Source organism: Otolemur garnettii, unplaced genomic scaffold (genome assembly GCF_000181295.1).
Source record: "Otolemur garnettii isolate 467f Iridium unplaced genomic scaffold, OtoGar3 scaffold00026, whole genome shotgun sequence".
In the NCBI taxonomy this organism is placed as follows: Eukaryota; Metazoa; Chordata; class Mammalia; order Primates; family Galagidae; genus Otolemur; species Otolemur garnettii.
Genome location: NW_003852421.1, coordinates 16659896 through 16684715, shown reverse-complemented (window position 1 = coordinate 16684715; position 24820 = coordinate 16659896). Strand labels below are relative to the sequence as shown.

Below are 24820 nucleotides of genomic sequence, written 5' to 3'. Positions count from 1 at the left end.
GAGCAGCATAGAAAACTAATATAATAATTGAAAAATCAACAAATGAGAGAGCATCATAAAAGCGGGAAAGGAAAAATCTTAAATATTGCAGGAATCACTAGAAACAATATGAAAACATTTAAATAAATACCTTAAACTTAACACATAATTACAACCTATATATTAATTTGTAGTTTATTTAGAATTTCTAGGACTATAAATCAGTTATAGAGATAAGTTAATGAATGAACATCAAGATGAAGTTCAAACGCAGTCCTTGTTATTAGCACAGATGTATACAAAATACAGTTTTGTAAACATCCTTTCCAGTAAGAAAAGAAATAGTCTTTCTAATAAATACCATTCCTATTAAAAATGGATATTGCAATAGCTAATAAATAATGCTATCTTAGGAAGAACTCAGCATAAATATTATTTCACCTACCTCTCCCTAACATAACTCCCAACTGTATGTCCATCAGAGCCTTAAACAGAAATTTCCAACTAGCCAACCTTGCTGTGATCTAGAGGCTAATCCCACCAGAATCTGTAGGAGGCTAAAAGTCTAGACTCTAACCAGACATTGTTCCCAAGAACTGGAATGTAAACTCTATAAGGATAGAGATCTCTGCTAATTTTGTATACCACTATATTCCTAGCACCTAGAACAGTACCAGTTACATAGTAAGTACCTAGTAAATACTTGCTGGCCCAAAAAAATAAGGATGCCGCAGGCCCGGGATTTCAAGCCAGGTTTTCTGACCCCTAAAGTCTATTACCCTTTTCTGACTCCAAATTTTATCAGAGAACATCCTGTTTTCTGTTTGACTAATTGAAAAGCAATGTTCTGCCAACAATTTAGCCAAAGAGAAAAAAAGTAGCATTCAACAGGTATAGTCAAAAGATCATGAACTACCTACAGAGTAACCAATCTAAACAAACACTAACAATAAGACAGCACTGCATGAAAGTTCTCAGGTAGATGGTTAACTATTTATGCAAAAGGAAAGGAAATTTTTCACTAAGGTAAAATTTCTCAAGAGTCTCTATTGGTCTATAAATAACTATATCCTAGATATAAAATATAAACTTCATTTCAAACTAAGAAGAAAAGTTTAAGCAAAAAAAAAAAATGTTTATTCAAGACATTCACATTTTCAAAACTGTTCAAACCTGTTCTTTCTTTCTCTTCTCCCCTTGTGAAGAGATTAGAAAGGTTCGTGCACAGATTTGTGCTCCAGGGTGGGAGAAGGTGTGGAGGTTACTGCCAACAACAATGGTGCTTCTGACCCACGGGAGGATAGGCTTTACTTCTGGTTTTGATTTTCTGTCATTTTCTTTACATGCATCATCACACAAATAATATTAATCACAACTAGATAATTTCAGGAGACAGTGGGACAGATGATGAAAAAAAGGCCCAGGGGTCAAATCACCATTTACCATGTGCTCTTGTTGTATTGCTGGCTCTGATTACTAAAACAAAAATTAAAGGCCCCATTTCTAAAGGCTTATAGTGATGGAAATTAACATGTTATGATACAGTAAGATTTCTCTTTACCTGTTAAATATCTTCTTAAATGCTTACTCCATGAGTACTTTCAAATATGGATGAGTCTTTTAACTCAAGTATGCAGTAAATAACTTGCTCACCCAAGCTTGGTCTAGAATTGACACATCCTCCCTTGCATTATGAAGTTACTTAGATAAATCCTAGCAGAAGGCAAAAGCACAGAATTCAGTTATAGCTGTTCTTTCTTCTACCTCCGTTAACATGCTCCATCATAGAAATTTTGTGAAGGGGTAACATTCTTTACACAGTCCGTAAACCAATCGTGCCCTAGAATTCCAAACTTTCTAGTAAAAATAGCATCCCAAGTCATTGAATTTAAACATTTTTTTATACTTAAGAATTATTTTTCTTGGTATAAAATAATTCATTTCTTTATTTCATTGAAACTCATTAAATTTCAGGATGTTTCTGACTTTTTAGCAATTCTAACAATTCCATTCAGAAGATAAAAGTATGACTCCAAGATGAAATCTCTAAATGTTAAATAATAGATGACTTTAGTTTTCTAATCTAAAATTTTTTTCAAAATTCTCAGTTCTATAGGCATAATTTTCATACATAAAAAAGTTAATAATTACAAATAAAATGTCACATAGCTGGTACAGGACAAAAGTGCTCTATGACATGATGTTGACAATGAAGTATCTTGCATTTTAGTAATACTTAATGCTGGTGAATATATTATTAAATTACAACCCTAAAATGTTGATGCTAATGTGATCCCACTTTGGGAAAGTTTTCACAATACACTAATTTTAAATTAAAATAAAAAGTCCACTGGGAGGCATTAATGTATTATGTATATTTTCTAAAAATTAGAAAATAACATATTCAATAATTAAGAAATAGTTAAGTAAATTGTGGTATATCCTTTAATAGAAAATCATTGCTGGATTTTAAATGTTTTAAAAGCTCATGAAATAACATAGAAAAATAAGGATACAAAATACTTATACAATTATAATTAAAAGAAGCAAAGATTGTAAGTCTGAAAAGAATAAGCAAAGTCATAATAACTGCATTAGAGTGATAGAAGTATTTTCTTTCTATTCACTTTTCAAAACATTTATTCTTATTTCCCCAATTATAAATGAACAAAATAAAGTAAGTCTAAGGAACGTCAATGGTAATAAAATGGGACTACATGACAGACAAAAAGCATTCTAGATTAATCAGGAAAAAAAACAATGTCTATTTGCCAGTGCCACAACTTTGTATTATCTCCGAAAGATTGTCTTTTCATTAACAACATTGATGTCCTCCCTTGTACTGTATCTGGAGGATTTCCTCTACATCCAGCAAACACTAAGCTCTTCCTTGCATGCAGTAGACTTCAAAAAATATTACGACAACATAGGCAGAAAAGAGGCTTTTGACACACTAAAAGAAATTCTGCTGTTCTAGGAACCTAATTCCTTGAGATGAAATCTAAGATGAACTCCAAGCTTTTAACCACATTCCATGTCTAAAACAAGAGTTCTAACTAGTTTCCTATTTCCCTAACACAGCAGGAGTATGTGTATAGAGAAAGTTAGTCTAACGTGAAAAGATAATTCAGGAGTCCCATATTCATTTCATTCCTTAAACCAAGAGAAATCAAATGTAAATAAAAAAACAATGAACACAAACTAAAGTTACCAAACATTCAGGTTCTGTTTGTTTAAAGTGAGAATGTTTGTTCAAAGATTATTAAATTTGCTAATGGGGTAAGGACTTCTTACTATTAAGATTATTAAATTTGCTAATGGGGTAAGAACCCCAAGGTTCTCTCTCACAATAGAGAACAAGTTCATAACGCAGAGAACCCAACCTAAGAACTTGTCCACAGTACATCAAGTAAGGAAGACTCCATAATACAACTCAAGTCAGATACCAATTCTTCTTCATATAAGTTTTTTCCATGAATATACAATATTTTTGTTTTTTAAAAATATTAAAGTTTTTTTTCTTTTTAAGAAGATCATTGGTGAGCTGACTGAGTACAGCTTCAGTGGAAAGGTGGGAAGGAAGAAGCATTACCATTTGACCCACAAATATTGACTAAATGCCAACTACCATGGAGCATTTTATGAATAATGTTTAGCTACAAAAAATAAGAAAGAGATCAAATAGTAGTCCCTCACCTCATAGAGCTGATTTCCTAAAAGGAAAAAAAAAGCAGGCCACCAACAAAAATACAATAGCAAGACTCTTTGAGTCAGTCAACAAACATTTATGAGTGCCTACTGTGTGCCAAGCATGCAGGAAAGGCTGGTGAAACATGGTGAGAGATGGGAAAAAAAAGAAAAGAAAAGACTGAAAAGCTGTCCTAGTGAGGCTAACAACTGAAATAGGGAGGGGAGTTTTTCTCAGCGAATCCTGCTGATCTAAGTAAGCCTAAAATCATAACTCTGCACTAAGAGAGCAAATGCCAGGAGCTGCACCGCCAGCAAAGGGAACCCACAGACACAGAGACGGGATTAGGGAAAAGTGTACAGAGTGTCACAGGTGGCTTCACAGAATGTTCTGCTAGAGCAGAAATGTGAGAGGAGGCAGAGGGAAGTGGGGCACTCCACAAAAGGCATCTGTACACCAGGGAATCCAAGTAAGTAGTTCACCGGGGTGGGAAAATTATAATGATACAGAAGGAGATAGTAAAGGGCAGCCAGAAAAAGACAGGTCATTAAAGGATATGAGTTCCACATTACGGCTTTTTATTGTGTTACTCTTTCCTAATGAGAGATCCTAAGACAAGTTTTTGTGCTAAGATAAAAGTTACAAAGACATGATAAAGTTTTAGGAGCAATAATGAAAATATGTTTAGGATAGCTCTAAGTGTCACATGGCTTCTAAATAACCCAGACATAGAAAATAAAATGTTCAGCCATTTGTGTGTTAACCATATAAGATTTTCTGTACTCCCATCATGTCCAAGCTCACCCCAATGATACTCAGTCCTTTAAGGTAGTCCTGACGAGGCTGGGCTTGAGGAACACATCCAGCCAGCACTACTTTCTTGTTCTCCTCTTGAGCTTTTCTAAAAGATTAAAGAGAAAACAGTGTGAATTCTTTTGCTCACAAGAATTTTGCTCCAAATTACCCTTGGAAACTGTTGTTAGTGCATAGAAGCTCTCCAAATAATAACAGGCCCGTCTAACACAAAGCAGGATTTTCTTGCAACTACTTTAAGAAAGTATATTGTGATAAGACTTCTGTATTTCGTCTACTTATCAGACCATACAATAGCAGTCCAATCTGATAATGTAGTTCATTATCATCACTATGAAACAAAAAAAAACATCCCTTATCCATGATTCTCAAACATCACTTAGACATGAAGGACTCAAGATTATGAGTCATTCTTGAAAATCACATTTTCCAGATAGATAAGCTAACCCCTTCAAATACATTAATTATTTTAATTATTCATGAAAATATGCTTTAAAATTAATATATTCTTTCCCTTTTTTTTGCACAAAATAAAAGTAAAGTCAAGCTTAAGAAAATTCAGACAGGAGAGAAGAATACACAGAAGCCATGATACCCAACATCCTGGCAGCCCCAAATCAACCTAGACCTGCTCCCCAGAGAACATTTATAGGTACTGATTGCTTAGGCTCACCTCCAGACTCCAGAGTCCCTCACATATGCAATCATACATGTGCAAACAAACTTATGTTTACATATATATAAAATCATATATATGTATGATTATCAAAACCTACATGTGAAACTATGCTCATTTGTGTAGCTATTTCCCAAGCATAAATTCTAAGAAGTAGAAATGCTGGTTCAAACATATACACTATCTAGTTGTTTCATCTTTTTTCATCTAGTTGTTTCATTAAGTGTTTATTTACTCTAGAGAAAGCTGGCACTGTATTTTTTATGTGGACGTTATCCATTCATTCGGGCATGTGTGTACACAGCAAATATACATGTTGTGCTTAGAAGATAGCAGTGAACAAAGCAGAACTCATATTTCCTAGAAACTGTTCATGTCCTCATTTTGGATATGTTCATTTTTGAATTAAATTTTCAATTTGGGGCGACGCCTGTGGCTCAAAGGAGGAGGGCACCGGCCCCATATGCCAGAGGTGGCCGGTTCAAACCTAGCCCCGGCCAAAAACTGCAAAAAAAAAAAAAAAAAAACCAAATTTTCAATTCTTCAATTCTTCTTTCAGTTGTGTGACACTGCATTTTATGCACCAAATTTGGCCCCTAGCTCACATAGCAATCTGTAGGTTTCTAAAACCAAATGAGAAAGCTGCGGTAATTAGCAACCCCCTTTCTAGATGTGGGACTTTAGACTGTACTACTATGAAGTGAAAAGTTCTACACTTTGGACACGTTTTGTCAACTTTTTCAAGAGTACAAATTCAAAACTATAAACTAACAACAAATTGGGATTGCCAGGACTGGCTCTCTGAGCTAAACAGCCACATCACAATCTTCTGGGAAGTCTTCAGAGAAGGAGCAAATGAAAGAACAGACAGTGTACAAAACACTGTGCTAACAGCAACTGTGCTTGCATCTTGGTAACTTCTTGGAGCACTTACATATCATTTTTCTACTTGGGATCCTGAAACAACTTCACAAATTTTTAAAAATCTGATTTTAGTAGATCGCATAACAACATCCAAGAGGGCTCGGCGCCTGTGGCTCAAGCGGCTAAGGCGCCAGCCACATACACCTAAGGTGGTGGATTCGAATCCAGCCCGGGCCTGCCAAACAACTATGACGGCAGCAACCAAAAAAAAAAATAGCCGGGCGTTGTGGTGGGCGCCTGTGGTCCCAGCTACTTGGGAGGCAGAGGCAGGAAACTCGCTTGAGCCCAGGAGTTGGAGGTTGCTGTGAGCTCTGATGCCACAGCTCTCTACCCAGGGGCACAGCTTGAGGTTCTGTCTCAAAAGAAAAAAAAAAACAAACAACACCCAAGAGAATTACTACCTGGCTCTGCCCCCTTGGTTTTTCTTTTTTTATTGGTACCAAGCATGTCACTGCACATAAATACCTGTCTTACAGTAAATGAAAAATAACTTACCAAACCCCCACCCCCCAAAAAAACTTTCCATTTTCATTAGCAATCTACACAAAAACGCTGACATCTGGTTTCTTCATGAACTTTAGTTGTAACACCTGGAATCACTGCCCAGTATCCAAGAGAGCCTCCGAGATCATTGATAGTGATCAAATCCAAATTAAAAAGCCTGCTTTTACAGCCAGCTTCCTATAATGCAATTCAATTACTTAAGAAGCACATCTAAGACATTGTGGTGAGTAGTTAAGGGAACCTAACAATGAAGAAGTCAAACCCCTTCTGCTCACCAAGTCTACAGTGTGCAACATCTGAGATGTCAAAACATAACCAACACAGAAGCAAGTAAGATGACAGAGAAGTGTACAACTAACCTCATGAAGGGCAAAAGAACGTGCAGACAAAAACACACGAGGAAAAGTTCCACGAAGAAATCCAGGAGGGTTTTATTGGCAGATAGGCATAGGAGAGGATGAAACGGAGGCCAAGAAAGCTCTAGGCATTTGTTACAGCGTGAAGACAGATGGGGGGGGGGGAGGATTTCACTCTAGAAAGCAGTTCTACATATGGAAAAGCTACGGGACTTATACTGTGGAAGGAGCCTTAAGGAAGAGGCTGAGAATCTCTAATTTAGTAAGCAAAGGGGAAGTCTCTTCAGTTTGGGTGGCAGAGGGGACACAGGGTAAAGCCAAACCTTGAGAACATGACACTGGAAGAATGAAGCAAAATGAAATGCAAGGGGAAAAGGAGCCAAGAGGTGGAGAAATTAAATTAATACACTACACAAAGGAATGTGAGGAAATAATGTAGCATGTTGCGTTTCCATTCTATCATTCATTCATGTACTACATGCCAGACGTAAGGAAAAACAAAGGTAAAAAGATAGTTATTAATCTCAAGTTCAAGCTCATAGTTGAGAGCAGGAAGGGAGAAATGGTCTTTAGAAGTCAGGTTTTCAAAGCAAGGAAAGAAGAGAGGTCTGGACGTGGGTAGTAAGGAGAGCTGAGAGCAGCCCTCCAAGGCCAATCAGCATGCACCTCTGTCAAGAGACCTAGGATACCAGGGTCGTGAAGAAGAGGCAGCTGTCCCTGAACGCAGGGCTGCACCACGCACTCTGAGGAACCAGGCCAGTGGCACTGGGAAAGCTGAGCAGCTGAGATAGCAATGTGGACTCTGACTGTGTGTTCATCCACTTCAGGGAGCAAGGGTCTGCGACAGATTTTGTTTGAAGAAAAAAAAAATATGGCTTTATTTTAAGGGGGAAGAAGTGAAATCTACAAGGATATAGGTTCTGTGAAGAGGCTAAAAGGTTTAAGGAAAGTTGCTTCACTATAGAAAGGGAGATTCTGTGAGACACACAAAAAGGTTACAAGGGCAAAGTTATGGGGACGGGGGAAATGACAGGAAGAACGCAAAGGAGGTGTCAGCAAAAATCAAAAAATTGTGACTATGGGGCTTGCACCCAGGCAGAGGATGAGAAGCACGATTAAAGTACTAAAAGCACCAGGTTTAACTAATCTCATGGTCCCCTTTTGTAGACAATGGGAATGATTCCTTAGGCTTATAGGGCAGAGGCTTTGCACTGAATCCTGCCTGGCTGGCTGTTAAAGGTCATCCTCCCTGCAGAAAATTGGCATTTTGCCAGATTTGGGGGGTGGGGGTGTGCAATCCCCATAATCCTGAGGGGCTGGCTGCCGGTGGCTGTGACCTCATGTGCCTCCATGATCAACTGCACTGGTGAGACCTATTACTGTGAGTCTGGAGTATGGACCCATTTAACTCTATGTAAACCTAAAAAATCAAGCTCCTGAACCTGAAAAACTGAACATTTCATACTCCCAAAATGATTGATGACATCTAGTTATATCACCTGGAAAGCCAGCTTGCCTCGATAACATATGTTTCCATTTTTCTAAAAGTGAAACCGTAATACTTCAACATAATTAAGCATCTGGCTTCTAAGACTAGTGGCTGAAGAGCTGTATCTGCAGTACTGAAGGCCATGGGTTTATTCTTTGATTGAAAAGAACAATTGAGCAAGTTAATGGCAAATCAATCAATATCAAGTCCATCCTTCCAGTTATTCCCAAAGGTCTTGGAACTACTCTTTAACAAACTTGTTCCCTCACCCTCAATCCATTATGAAATCCTGCAGACTGTACCTTGGAAATGTGTCCAGTTTCCTACCATTTTTCACCCCCTCCACTCCTACCACCCTGTCTGAGCCATAACACATCTCCCGTGCTGCCCTCCACCTTTCCTGCCTAGAGTTTACTCTCAACACGGCAGGCCAAGAGATCTTTATCAACCAGAAGCCAGAACACAGCACCACTTTCCTCAAAATCTTACCATGGAGAAATGTTAGTTCTCATACTTTTTCCTGTAATCATTTGTACACCTCAGTAGTGGAACTTTTCCTAAATAAAAGTCACTACAAGGCTTCATCTTCTTTTTTTTTTTTTCTTTTTTGAGACAGAGTCTCACTATGTCGCCCTCAGTAGAGTGCTGTGGAATCATCATAGCTCACAGTAACCCCAAACTTTTGGGCTTAAGCAATTCTCTTGCCCCAGCCTTCCCAAGTGGCTGGGACTACAGGTGCCTGCTACAATGACCAGCTATTATTTATTTATTTATTTTTTTTTTTTTGGTTGCAGGTGCCATTGTTGTTTAGCTGGCCCAGGTTGGGTTCGAACCCACCGGCCTTGGTGCATGTGGCCAGCGCTGTAGCCTCTGTGCCATGGGTGCAGAACCAAGGCTTCATCTTCTTAGGTCTCTATCTATGCATACATATGTATACTGAGTGTGAGATTCTTTCCATTCTCTATCCACATATTAAGTCTTTTACTATGTACTTCTTACATCTTGAAGAAGGCTGAAGATGGAATAATGCACTCTTCTTTTTGTAACCTGGCCAATGTTATTAAGGCATATATGTAGGGCATTGCTGAGTTAGGACTAAAGCTGAGACATCCTACTTGGAAGCCTGGTGATCTCTTCTGACACTACTGCTTTTATCGGGCATCACATGATAAATATAATAATTAATAATAAAATTTTTAAAATAAAATTAAATAAAATCTTCCCATGGATCGCCCCCTCACAAAGAATAAAAGTTTTTAACAATGGCGTACAAGGCTCTACCTACCTGAGCATCATCTCCTATAGTTCCTTCTATTCTTTCCTCACTCCCTCTGTTCCAGCCACACAGGCTTCCTAAGGGTTCTTGCAAAATGCCCCTCATGCACCACATTAGGCCTTGGTCCTGCCATTCCCTCTGCTGATACATTCTTTGCCTAGATGTCCACATGGCTCACGTCCTCCCATCTGCTGGGCTTTGCTCACACGTCACTAGCCTACCGTTCCTAAAACAGTTAGACCACACAGGAACAATTCCCTGCTGTATTTGTTTTTCATACTACCTTTCTCCTGCTCCTCTACTACATAATTTTCTTTTCTTTTTTTTTTTTTAGAGACAGAGTCTCATTTTGTCACCATCAGTAGAGTGCCATCACATCACAGCTCACAGCAACTTCCAGCACTTGGGCTTAGGCAATTCTCTTGCCTCAGCCTCCCTATAGCTGGGACTATAGGTGCCCTCCACAATACCTGGCTACTTTTTTTTGCAGTTTGGCCAGGTCCGGGTTTGAACCTGCCACCCTCAGTATATGGGGCCAGCACCCTACTCACTGAGCCACAGGCACCGCTCTACATAATTTTCTTACTTGACTTTAATAGTCTGACTCCAACCTCCTCTGCCTCCCACCCCCCCCCCCACCGTGTGAATTTTATAACGATGGGGATTTTTGTGTGTTTTGGCTCACAGGGTATTACCAGACTTAGAACATGCCTGGCACACTGCAGTATCAAAAAGGAAGGAGGAGAGAACTAAAAGTCCAACCCTTAGAAGCTGGAGAAGCAGGGTAGTGAAATGTTGAAGTGCACAGACTCTCCATAGATTGCCGGGATTCCAGGACTGACTTTGCTACCTGCTGTGTAACCACAGGGGAGTTACTTAACCTCTCTCTGCTTCAGTGCCTTCATCTGCAAGAGAAGTTCCTACCTCATGAGGTGGTGATGGTTAAAGGTTATCATTACAATACATGAAAAGCACTTTTCAAAGTGCTAATATTGTAAGTATTTTATAAACATTCACTGTTATTTAAAAAAATTATGAATATCTACAAGTGATGAGGAGGAAAAATGTCCCTAGTATACAGTTACAAGAAAGCAGCACCCCTTAGCTCAGTGGGTAGGATGCCAGCCACATACATCCAGGCCAGTGGGGTCGAACCCAGCCCGAGCCTGCCAAGCAACAATGACAACTACAACAACAACCAAAGAAAATAACCAGGCATTGTGGCAGCTGCCTGTAGTCCCAGTTACTTGGGAGGCTGAGGCAAGAGAATCTCTTAAGCCAAAGAGTTTGAGGTTGCTGTGAGCTGAGACACCACAGCACTCTACCCAGGGTGACATAGTAAGACTCTATCCCCCCCAAAAAATAGAAAGAAAGAAAGCAGCAAGTTAAACATAGAACAGGATGTAAATTATGTCCCATTTTTATAAAGAAGGTATCAAGAAGATTATATGCATAGAATAAATTGTGAAAGGAAATACTCCAAGTTGTAAATAACTACCTTTGTTGGATAAACATTAAGAAAATAAAGAAGCAAGTCAAATACTGTTCTTAAGTGACCAAAACAGAAAAAGAGAACAGAGCCCCCCAGCAGCTGTGGTAAGGCATCCTGACAGTCCCACGGAGGGCATCATCTCAGTCTCAGACCCATCTGAGAAGACATGTGAGTCATACACAGTACTCCCCGTCTACCTTCCTAGTTTGCATTAGGTAACTTCAAAGAGTTCCCCAACATTAACAGAGGTCTCTTGAGTAGGAAGGCAGCCCAATTGAAAAGATTTTATTCAAATGGTCAATGTTTTCTATAATAACCCTTAATAAGGATTTCTGCTTTACTTCCTCAGAAGCCAGGAGTTCAATACTTCAAAATGTCCTGTTTAATCACAGAATATCATATATTCTTATTATTATATTAGACTCTACCTCCAAGTACTTTCTACTTGTTTATCCTAATTTGCCTTCTTTAGCCTCAAAAAGTTTTATTCCCTACACCGAGTTATATCCCAGATCCTTTTTGCCCCCCTAAAAGGAACCACTTTAAAGGAAATGTTTCTAAAACACGAAGTGTGCTTACGTTTCTTATTACATAGAATAGAGCGAAGCTAATTGAACCTGTAGCTAATTGCTTCAGACTGTGAATATAAGATTTCACATCTACAGGAGACATCCAGAACATTCTAGCCCTGTCGTCTCATTTTATAAAAGAGGAAACTGAGGATCAGAAAGATCAAATGGCTTGCCTGAGGTCAACATAAAGACAGAGTCAGGACTGGAAGTCATCCATCACTGCCCTTGCTTCAATATAATAATGCCCTAAGCTAGGGATTACTAAGATTCATAAGGCCACGTGGCCCCATAATAAATAATCTCAGTAGACCATATATATTGATTATTCTCTTTCTTTTGTAGGTGTCAGCTATTACTTCTCAATACATCAGTTTCTCACTTGTCAACTCAATCTACCATGGCCATTTGTACCTGCTAAGCAATGAATCTACCAAAAATTCTGGAGTAAATGATGAAAACTGACAACTCTGTTTTACATACAATTTTTGCAAATTCACTAACAAAATATTTATTTTCTGCCTGTTATGTATACAATATAAGCTTAAAGTCTTCTCATGCCAAGAGGAATTTGGGCTGCAAAGAACATACAGGAGGCTGAAAAAGAACCTCTCCCAAAATGATATGGGAAGACAAATGAACACTGTAAGTGAAGGTTTAGTATATGTACATTAACAAGTAAAAATAAGTTCACAGAACAGCGCCCACTAGAGATTTTACGAAGGCACTCACCAATTTTTTAAAAACTCAATGTACACCAAATAAATACAATTGTATGTAAATCATATACACATGATATAATAGTAACATATTACATACAATATAAAACATCTTAAATTGGTATTTTTTAAATAAAATACTGCAAAAGAAAATTGGTGTTCTGAGTCTATATAGAAGAAGTCTTTGCAGGCCCAAATAGAGGATTAACAGCCTTCCTAAAATCTAGGGTAATATTATCAATCACTAGAAACTTCTTTCCTCTTGGAAGGGAACCAGAATATGCCACCCCCAAAAAATGCCACAATAGTGTAAGTATTACTTTGAACTGAAGGCATTTAAGAAACCACGGACATAAGGGAAAAAGCTCTCTGCCCTTCCTCATCTAGCTAAAAGCAAGACATAAATTTCCACTTTATGGAAAGGTGTCTCCCTCTCCAGAACCACCCTGGAGACAACTCCCATCAACTAAGAACACTTTAATTTGTATTAAAAGCTTACAAAGGACATTTATTCCATAACTTCCAGTTACTTTCCCATAATTTAGCCCTCTCAAAATGCCTCACACCCTTTTTTCTTTGTCTAATCTCTTCTCAAAGATGGTATATTAGCTCCAAATTTCAATTCTCCCCTTGAGTTACATGTCTTTGTGAAATCCCATACATCTATATGTAATTATGCTGGGCTTTTTGCTCCTAGTATCTGTCTTTGGGTCAGTTTGATTGATTGTCCTCAGCTATTGAACCTAAAGGGGCAGCAGGAGAACTTTTCTTCCTCCCCTATATCATAAAGCTTAAAATTCCGTGTGATTTTTATGTAACTCCAAGAACCAGGGCAAACTCTGAGGAGGGAGACTTATCAAAGTCAGACTACTACGTATATAATACCTTGGTGCATTAAAGTCACGTTGCATAGCACCCAGCATTTGAATCAATTATTTCCTGCTTATTTAGCAAGCTAAAGTAAAGCACTCCTTTTCTTAAAGCGATTAACATGAACAAATAACCCAAAGTATATGACATGTACTATATATTCCGATTATGAAGAATGTCCCCATAAAATGAAGAAAACAAATTAATTCACCTCCCCTAAAACCAATATCCAGATACTGTCCCAACAACACTATAGAACATAATATCCTTAAAAAGAGATAGGGAAAAGAGGAGGGGAAAAAAGAAAAGGAAACTCATGACCAACATCACTATATATAAAAAACCTCAATGATGTGACCCTGACGTTGAGAAGTCTGATCAGCTATTACATGTAGTGATTTCACCATTGAATTTTCCTATCTTATTGCACTTTCCTCTAATTATCGCATTCACCAAGAAAGACTAAAAATGAGGACATGTATTTGTGCTACTTTTTGGGGCAGTGGAGAAGGAATGGTTCTGGTTCCTTCTAAGAATTTATGAAAGAGATAAGGCATACAAGATACTTCTGATATTTTCTGGGTCAGTGCTAAAATGTCCTGAAGGAAATGTGTACTTGGACTTACTTCTAGGTCCACCTGAACGCGATGTGAACTGGAATACAATTAAATCCCAACGAGTTTCGGGCGGAAGACCCAGACACATTTAGAATTGACTGTATAATTTGAATAAAAAGTTGTTTTAAACTTATAAAAGGTTGTTACTTTTCAAAATAGGTATTAATATAAAAGCTGATCCCTTCAAGGGGGTAACAGAAAAGCCCTTTGTTACTTAAACTAAGAAGCGGCAAGGTAAAAGACAAGAATCTAAAAGGTTTGTCTCCTTGGCTAAATTTTGTAGTCATGAAATCCCCTGCCTTCCAGACAGAGGCAAAAGAAGAGATTAACCTCCTTCAAACCTAGGCTTTGGCAAGTTGTAACTCCTGCAGGATCAGAAGGTTTCACTGGAGGGCCAAGATGTGGAAAATATTGGTATTTTAGGATAGTTTAAAGAATTCCTTTTTAAAATATTCTGGCGAACTAGCTATTTCAAAATGTATCATTGTCTCAGATTATCTGGATTGTGCTTAAGGCAAATAATTTAAAACATTCTGCATTGATTCATAGTACATTAGTTTTCTCTATAGGCATCTCTCTTCTATTAGACTATAAACTCCTTTAGGGCAATGCCTAAATAACATTCACTGTACCTAACTCAGGGAACATTGTCAAGAAATCATCTGCAAGTTAATAAATGAAAAAAAAGCCAAAGACATAACACCAGAAGCAATTACTAACTAAAGATGTGATTAAAAACCATCCTTTTGTCTGTTTAAAATTTAATGACATCATCATTAAAAAGGAATCTATAATTTTTTATCATCTGATTTGCAGCTAATCCAATCAGATGAAATATTTTGGTTGGCAGCAATGCCTTTTATCTATATTTTAATTTTATGGTAAACCCTTTATTTTCACTTTCATAATTCTTAAAAAATTATTTCCTTGGGTTCCAGCACCATTTTCCCTTTAACTCTCTACTTTTGATCCTCTACTTCTCCTTCTTAAAAAATAACAGCAACACAACTTCTATTTTCATGATAGTCTCAGAATAGTAATATACCATTGGCCTGTAACTAATCTAACCTAAGATCAGAATGGCATTCCTCACAAAGCTATGCAACATAATGTCATTTCTTTTTTAATTTGGTGGGTTTTCCTTTTCTTGCAACAATAACCAACATAGTTAGACACAGACAAACTTTGGAATTCTAATCCCAGAGAGCACAGCAAGTTTGTGAAACAAATACCACCCACTATTCTGTGTGAAAATGCCCTAATACCAACATAAATAGACAAAACAGAATCCATTTGGGGAACTGGATTCTATTTTGTTCTATTTGTACAGATAAAGTCAAATGGATAATTATTGGGGTTACATAATTAAATCAAACCAAATCAAGAAGTTTGTCAAGTTTCTATTGTTTTCAGTGCCAGCCAAAATATTAAGTCACACTAACATCAATTCAAATCATCAACTGAAATAAATGAGAAAATTACACTCACCATTCAGCAACCTAACTGAAACCTAAGTACATCATAATATAGAAGTAAAACTAGGTTTTGCTGTCATTATGGCCATTGTCCATTAAACAGAAGAAAATAAAGCTCAGCAGAATCATATAGAAAGGCACTAAGGATTTGGGCGGTGCCTGTTGCTCAGTGGGTAGGGCACTGGCCCCATATACCAAGGGTGGTGGGTTCAAACCCGGCCCTGGCCAAACTGCAACAAAAAATAGCTGGGCGTTGTGGTGGGCACCTGTAGTCCCAGCTACTCCAAAGGCTGAGGCAAGAGAATCGCCTAACCCCAGGAGTTGGAAGTTGCTGTGAGCTGTGATGCCAAGGCATTCTACCAAGGGCGATTAAGTGAGACTCTGTCTCTACATTTAAAAAAAAAAAAAAAAGGTTTCAGTCACATTAGACTCTGGGAAAAACACATTCTGTGTACCTCTTCTAGGTTCAATGCTGCTGCCCTGAGGAATAGCTACAACAGAAGAAAGGCTAAAAAATAAAGTGAAAATATATATACATAAAAAATAATATGCAAAACTACAATAAGTAGGAAATTTTCTCTAATCAACTAATAGTTCCTAAGGAGTCACTGTTTAACAGATGTAAAACATCTGGAGGCAAGTATTATATATGCTAAAGATGAAAAAAAATTTTTGGTTTGAATTAATTATATAACCCCAATAATTATCCATTTGACTTTACCTGTACAAACAAAGAATGTGATTTTTGGGATGGTTTTTCAATTATTAGGGCTAGCTGACATTTGTGGTTAATTTAAAAGCCCCATTTCTCTCTGGAGATTTTTCTCTGAATCCTGCTGAAATTAATCCATTACATTCCTTTAAATAACTGCATGTTTGCTAATGCACAGAAGTGAGCACATTGGAACCTGTATCCACAGACACATGCATGCGAGCACTGCAGGAGAGAGAGAGACAGAAAACCACCACCATCAGGAAACCAAGTCACCACAGGGCCCCCAACCACACCCATCATTTTAATCTCAGACTAAGAATCAGGAGCCTACATCTTATTTGTGTTTTTACAAATAAAGAGAATGACACTATTATAGTCACATAAATAATACCAAAAAAACTTAATTTGAAGCTAAAACAAAAGGAATGGGACCTGAATGAAAGAGGAGAATTACTACAGAAAAACTTCTGTGGAGGAGCCAGATATAACTGGAACCACAATAGCTCCTGGGGTCATCGCCATATGTAAAATACAAAAATAGATAAGTGTATGTTCTATTTTCCAAATCTTTCTAAAAAGTAAAGCCAATTTGGCTCGGCACCTATAGCTCAGTGGCTAGGGCACCAGCCACACACACCAGAGCTGGCCCACTCGAATCCAGCCCAGGCCCACCAAACAACAATGACAACTACAACCAAAAAAACAGCCGGGCGACGTGACAGGCGCCTATAGTGCAGCTACTTGGGAGGCTGAGGCAAGAGAATTGCTTAAGCCCAAGAGATGGAGGTTGCTGTGAGCTGTAACGCTACAGCACTCTATCTAGGGTAACGTAGTGAGACTCTGTCTCCAAAAAAAAAAAAAGTAAAGCCAATTTATGTAGTTTTATCTCAGCAGAAGCCCTTATCTTTGTTTCTTCCCAAAATTCCACAGAACAAGACAAAAATAATATCCATGCACCAATGGAAAACTAGGAAGGGAACCATGAACAACCCAATTAATAGGATAATGTGAGTAAAAGTTTAAAAACGTGACATTTCCAAAGAAAATCCGTAAATCAAAAGGTGAAAGGAGTGAGAAAGCAGGCCTCTCTGATTAAGGATGGAAAGATGATAATTTCAGTCCCCAAGTCCTCACAGCAGCTGACTTTCCAAGTCACGCACAGGTTGAGACTACATGTACAACTCTAAATACAGAAGTCCAAGTTCTTATTAATGAGCCTATAAGCATTAGCATTGCCGCAAGGTAAGCAGAAGACTTAAAGTCACCACAGGGCCCGCAACCACACCTAAAAGACCAGTTACCAACTCTCTTATCCCCTGAGGCTGCCGATCCTCAGCCAATCATGCATATGCGACCGGAAAAATCTAGACTCGTGAAAGGCCGTGAATCAAAAGGCCCAGGTAAATTATAAAGAAAAGAAAAAGAAAGAAATGCAGGGGAACCTATAGGTTAAGAGATTTAAAATATATATCAGGGGCTTTTTGAACAAGATTTGACTTCATTGTCTAAGGACAAATACTTAAGGAGGAAAAAACCAATAGAAAACAGAAAGAAGTGATTTTTATAAAAGTGAGGATAATGGTTACTGATGCAAGTAGGAAGAGAGCTGCGATTTCAAGAGGAACATAAAAGGGTTTCCAGAGGGACTGGCAACGTCCTACTTCTTGAACTGAGTGGTAGTCACGGGGACATTTGACTTAGACTGATTTGCTAACTTATAAATGTCTGTGTGATTTTAAAAATTTTTATTGAACTTCATAATAAAAGGGCTAAAAATAAAATAAACATTTGAATAAAAAAAAAAAACACTCTTAACACTACATAACCCAAGAATTCCCAGCAAACAAAAAGGGGAAGAGAAATAAAACTGTGGTAATCATGTCTAAAGTCTTCTGAACCTTCTTATGTATCTCAGAACCCATATGAAAGTGGTTTTAACCCATGCCATCTAAACAGGATGTCACAGTTAGCTGGAAGAACTCTGATACATTCTTGCAGAAGCACAAGTGGATTTGGTCCTCTGACCATCCTTCTTTGGGGTAACCAGGAAGACATTAAGAAGACCAAATAATTCAGAATTATTATTGAAGAGACTTCAGAGACCACAAGCAAAGAACCTGTTTGTTTTCTATATTTTGTGGTAATTAATTAAAACCTGTAGAAGACTCTTAGACACACACAAAGGTGCAGAGAACACCCCTCTGTCTGTTCTCTTCCTTTCCATGCCTTGGCAACTTCACTAGTTCTCTTTCTGACAGCACAATTGAAAGCTTCAAAGGACGGTAGGGTACTTCAAGAAGGGAAATCCTACAGTTACCATGTGGAGACTTCCATTCGGATCCTGGCTCAATCATGAAGTGAGAGGAAGACAAAAATCCTCTGAGTCTGAATTTTCTCATATATTAAATTAAAAAGTTAAACAAGATGAAACCTGAGGGCTTATTCTAGCACTAAAAATCTATGATTGTGAAGGCAAAAATCTCAGCACTGGCCACCAAAATCCATTAAGATTAAAAAGAAATACCACAGTAGTAAATGACATCATTTACAATGTTTTCTTTTCCAAATAGTAAAGGTTTTGTTTTTAATTAGAAAAAGTTAAATTTCTTTGAAATCCCCCATCTGCAATTTGTGTTTTTTTACACCCAGCTGATACAATAGACACTATCTTTAGCAAATCCGAACATTAGCAAATGAAAACATTAGAACAAAGTTCATTTTAACTTCTTCAATTCTGGTTTATTCTACCAACTTTCATTTTAATCCATTTCTAAAATTGATAAGAGAAAGAGTCGGTGGTTTTTAAACTTAGAATAAACTATTTGAAAGCAGGCAATATAATCAGCTTCCTTTCTTTCATGCTCACTTTGCAGGGTACAAATTTCAACTCCACATATCAGAATTCACATCCACACCCACACCCAACTCACCCCACTAAGCCTCCACCACAGTGATTTCCAGCCGGTGTGCAGGAGAGAATCATAGGTGTGCCACAAAAATTTTTAAAGATCATTAATTACTTTCAAAAGTACAAAGCACAGAAAGTATATTCTTTCTATTCTTTTTTCTATCAACAGGATTTAAGTGTGCCATGGAAGTTTAACTATAGGTTCAAGTGTGCTGTGAGTCAAAAAAGGTTGAAAAACACTGCTCTAAACACAAGAAAAAAAATGAGAAATAAAGTCTTTGTAAGAAGAAAGAAGTCTAAGGGTCGTCCTATGCACCTGTCAATATCTTGCAGATCAGCAGTCCACAACCTTTTTGGCACCAAGGACCCTGTTCCACAGAAGACAGTTTTTCCATAGATGGGTGGGTGGAATGGGAGGAATGGGACAGGAGGCAAAGTTCAGGTGGTGATACTGTGTAGCCTGGTTCCTAACAGGCCATTGACTAGTACGGCCGGCAGCCCAGGGATTGAGAACTGCAGTTCTAGAGAATAACAAAAATTATGACCAGAGCAATAGGATTTCTCTTTTCATAAGGTTTCAGGCTTTTTCAGAACAATTTTCACATGCATCCTCAATCGCCTCATGAGATCCCCATGGAGAAATCATGAGTGAGAAATTATTACATCACAAATGCGGAAAGGAGGAGGCAAGACAAAACAAAATTAGCCAGGCAGGGTGGTGCACACCTGTTGTCCCAGCTACTGGGGAGAATGAGGCAGGAAGGCTGCTCCAGCTCAAGGTGTTCAAGGTTTCATGAGCTAAATGACTGATTGCACCCAGCACCCCAGTCCAGCAGACAGAGCAAGACTCTGAATAATTTTTTTTAAATAATGAAAATGTGGCTCAGAGAAATGAATTAGAAAATGCAATCCAAGCATAAGGGATGAATTAACATTGGTCTTTACTACTTTATGCAAAAAGGGCATGTGGTGTCACGGGGCACCTGGTGAAGGGTGGGCCTTCACTTTAAACCTGAGCACGCAGAACGTTTCATTTGGGGTATCTGCCTAACGGTGGCGTAGCCATCAGCAGTTCCCAGGATGGACACGTCACAGTGCAAGGGATGGAGTCCAGAATAAGCACAGCAGACTAAGTGAAACAAACCATCTTCTCCTGTTCTCTGCTGTGCCAGATGAAAAATTAGAGCAATAGAGAAGGGAGAGGCAAAATCACCAGGTTTCTAGATTTCAAATCCCCCACACTCAGAAAGGGAGAAGTCCATACACACCCCTGTGGCTCAACCCTTCCGGCTTAACTAAAACGTAATTAGGCATATATTGCTAAACACCAATACCAATAGTTAAATGAAGACTACATTTCTAAAGTATTATTTTAAGAATAAGACATTTTATATTATTGTAATACGGCCTCCCTCAATTGAGGGTCCCAGCAGATGACCTTACTTCACTGAGAAAACAAAAACAATCAGAAGGGAACTGCTGTTTCTAGTGTATCTCAAACTACCTGTTCTTCATTAACATATTTGTCTCCCTACCTGTTAAAGTGGATTAACTGTCCTACTTCCACGGAAGTCTAATGTCTCCGCCTGTGTGCTCCATCCCAGCCCTTCTTGTGTTCTGCTTCTGCGATTACCCTCTTTCCTTCTACTAAGCACTTTTTCCTCTATAATGGATCAGACCCAACAGCATCCAAATATGCAGTTAATGGCCCATCTTAAAAATACAAAATACAAACTCTTCCTGGATTCCACTCCCTGCCCTGCCTAGCTCTAGCTCCATTTTGCTTCCCTTTAAAGCAAACCTCCTCTAAAATGCAATCTGTACTCTGCCTCACTTCCTTGCCTCTCATTCTGTTTAAAACCCACTCAAATCAGTCTCGTATCCCCACCTCTACACTAAAACTGCTCATCAAGAACCACCACCAGTTCTCTCTTGACAAATCCAATAGATCAATTCTCAGTCTTCATCTAACTCTATCTCACAGCAGCACTTACACAGCTGATCACTCCTTCTGGAAATACACCCTTCACTAAATCACTCTGCTGGCTTCTCCCACCTCCTCTGAAGGGCTCCTGAGCCTCCTCTGCTGGCTCCTCGTCCGTGGTAATCTCTTTCTCTGTCTACTCTCATTCCCTAGGTGATCGTCAGTCCCATGGCTTTATATACCATTTACAGGATGTCAATTCCCAGATTTATATCCCAGCTCCAATCTCATTATACGGTATTATCAACCCTGCTATCAACTAAGCATATCAAGTTAAGCATACTCCAAACAGAACTCTGGATTTCCCATTCCCACACCCACGACAACCCACACAAAACAAATAGAAAAACTCTTCCTCTGCTCTTTCCCATTCCAGATAAATGGTACCCAATGCTCAACTCCTCCCCCACCAAAGCAAAACAAAACTCGGAGTTAGTCTTAACTGCTCTCTCTCTCATATTCCACATTCAATCTACCAGCAAAGGACACTGACTCTACCTTCAAAACAGACTTCAAATCCAAACCCTTCTTCTCATCATCCTCATTGCCACCAGTCATCTAGTGATTGTACTTGGTGTACTAGCAGGATAATTAAAATCTCGCCCCCCACCCCTCTGGATCTTCATGAAGTTTTGTTCTCAAACAGCAATTAACTCTGTTCAAATCCCCCCCCTTTCAAAAAGCTTTCCCAGACCATATTACATGAAATATGGTCCTCTGACCCAATTACTCCCATTATTTTATGCCTACCCAATTTTCTTACCATCGAGCCTATCTGAAACTAAAATACTGTTTTTTGGGTTTTTTCAGGGGGGGGGGTTGGTGCTTTGGAGGGACTTTTTGTTGTTTTTTTAAGAGACAGGGTCTTGCTCTACCACTTCGGCTAGAATGCAGCTCAGTCATAGCTCACTCTGGCCTCAAACACCTGGCCTCAAACGACTATCCTGCCTCAGCCTCTCAAGTGGCTGGGGCTTAAAGGCAGGCACCACCACACATACCTAGTTAATTTTCTTTTATTCTTTCTAAAGATGGGAGTCTTGTCACAGGCCGCTCTTGAACTCCTAGCCTCAAGCAACCCTTCCACATCCCTGGGATTACAAACATGAGCCACCATACCTTGCCTGAAATATTGCTTTTATTTTTAAACTATGTATTTCCTTTTTCCTTTAAGTAAGGCTGAGAAACTTTCTTAGTCATCATACTCACATAGTCCTAGAACAGTGTTTATCACAGGCACCAAATAACTATTTATCAAATGCCTAAAATTGTATGAAATCCTTTTTTCATTCAAATGTTGTATCATATGATTACAAACCAGCCTTCTCTCATATTCTCATTCCTCTTCTCACCTAAGTTTAAAAGAAAACTAAAATTATGAATGAAATCTTAATATAAATCTACACTACAAATAATAAAATATCTGCATCAAAATGGTAAACTCTATAATAGCTTCAATTTTTTTCCAGTATTATTCAATTGTTTCTATTAATGCTTCTGTTCATTACAAAAGCAGTACACATGACCCACACAGGAAAGTGTTAGAAAATACTAACCAGGAACCATAAGAATATTTTTAAAATACTTAAAGAATATCTATGTTATCAAACACGCAAAAGATTAAGAGTTGGTAAGAGCGTGGAGGAAAAGGACCCCTTGTACACTGCTGGTAAGAATGGACACTGATGTAGCCATTATGGAAAACAGTACAGAGGTTTCTAAAGAAATAAAAAGTGGAACCACCAGATGACCCAGCAATCTACCTTCTGGGTATATTGCCAAAGGAGATGAAATCACCACTTTATAAAGGTATCTAAAGTCCCACGTTCATTGCAGCATTATTCACAAGTGCGAAGACATGCCAATAATCGAAGCGTCCATCAACAGACAAATGGACAGATACGATGGAGTATTACCCTGCCTTAGTTAAGATGGAGATCCTCCATTCACAGCAGCAGGGATGATCGTGGAGGACATTACGCTAAGTGAAATAAGCTGAATACAGAAATAAAAATACTGCATGCTCCCACTAGGATGTGAAATATTTTTAAAAGATCAAATATAACACACAGAGTAGAGACTAAAATAGTTGTTGGGGGAGATTGGTGAGACATCAAACAAAGGATACAAAGTAGCAAATATGTAGGGTGAAAAAGTTTAAAGATTCAACAGGAAGACTACAGTTAGTCACAGTTTATTGTATTCAGGATTCTTGCTAAATTAGTAGATTTACTAAGGGATTTGCCATGGAGCAGAGGGGAGTAAAAAAAAAAAAAATGGATAACTGTGAGACAGATGATAGATAGAAACCATTTTACCATACTATATGTGAATTATATTCACATTGTATACCTTAAATATATACAATAAAATTTATTTTTTTAAAAAGAAGGCAACTAAATCATAAAATAAAAACAATTTAACATATTCATAGCATGATACAGAGGATTTCCTCACATGTATCACCCAATTTTCATGTTACTGTATTATTCACATGTACAAGGATTATATTCTATAAACTCACATGTATGTCAAAAGTGTTTTATTTTAGTGTACAAATATAAGACATCAATTTTTAAGTTAAAGAACTAAACTGGAAAACATTCGTTAACATTCCAGGAATAAAGAAGCAGGAAACATCTGTCAACTTTCACTTCAAAGAAAAAGGGGAAGATCTCACCCACACCAGGTGAATGGCTGGTGAAACAAGAACAGACAATACTATTGATATTTATCAAAAACATGAACTTTAGAACAACACCAATTATAAGAAAAATTTCACATACAAAAATTAAAGATAAGAGACAAGCATTGCTACTTGAGTTATGTTTCTGTCTTCTGGATCAACTAGACATCACAAGAAACTATTTTTTATCATAATACTTTTAAAATATTTATTTCTTCCCTGTAAGCTGGTGGTGATTTACCCTTCATGTTAGTAACGTGATGATAAAAATGAACATTTTTTTATTTCTTAAGTGTAAATTTATCTTGATAAAAGAATCCTAGAAAATCGTTTTCCTTGCATTAGCATTTGTGATTTTTTTTTGTAAAGACAGAATGGTTTTGTTAAAAGTTCAAATATGAACAAAATTAGCACCACTGATATATTTTTTTAAAACCTGCTAATACAGAGGATAGGTATATTTCTTACAATTTGGGTTTTACACAAATCAAACGAAGTAGATCATTGGTAATTTCTCATACACACTTATCTTGTATTAATTTATGATAAAGTATTTATAAAGCTCTTTAAGATGGGAACGTGTCTGAATTTTCTATTATTACTCTCTTTACATTAGATTTATTTCGTTTTTAGCAAGTAGAAAAAAGAAAATTAAAACACTTAAATCAAACCCACTGATAAAATCTTAATTATCACTGTACATTCAATGAAGTCTAGTTTACCAAGAGTTTCTTTGTAAAATTGCTTACTCCACCCTTTTTCTGAGTTACCTGAAAGATCTGTTGGTTTGCCTTGCAAGCATTCTCCATCTCCATGAATCTCCTGGCTAACGTATTACTTAAGTAATACTTAAGAGGATATCAATCTCCTAATACAATGTCTAAATCTTTGGAGAATAAGTCTGTTAAGCCGAGAAGGGTTCACAGCATGTGCTCATCCTAGGAGGTAGTGTCACTTTTAAAGAATTTGAAATACTAGTATTATTTAAAGAGAAAGCATATAAAAATACCAGTGGAGAACACAAAAATGGGGACTCACTTCTGAATCCTTAGAAACCCTCCCTTTACTGGCTGTCATCATGAG

General features: G+C 37.8%; 1 protein-coding gene across 1 annotated transcript in view; it reads right to left on the bottom strand.

The window, feature by feature from the left end:
- CDKAL1 (CDK5 regulatory subunit associated protein 1 like 1) overlaps positions 1-24820 on the bottom strand; it is a 654035-nt gene that overhangs the window by 465427 nt on the left and 163788 nt on the right. Inside the window, exon 5 of the mRNA XM_003788378.3 lies at positions 4472-4568. Within this exon, the coding sequence (XP_003788426.1) occupies positions 4472-4568 (97 nt within the window). The remainder of the gene's footprint in view (positions 1-4471; positions 4569-24820) is intronic.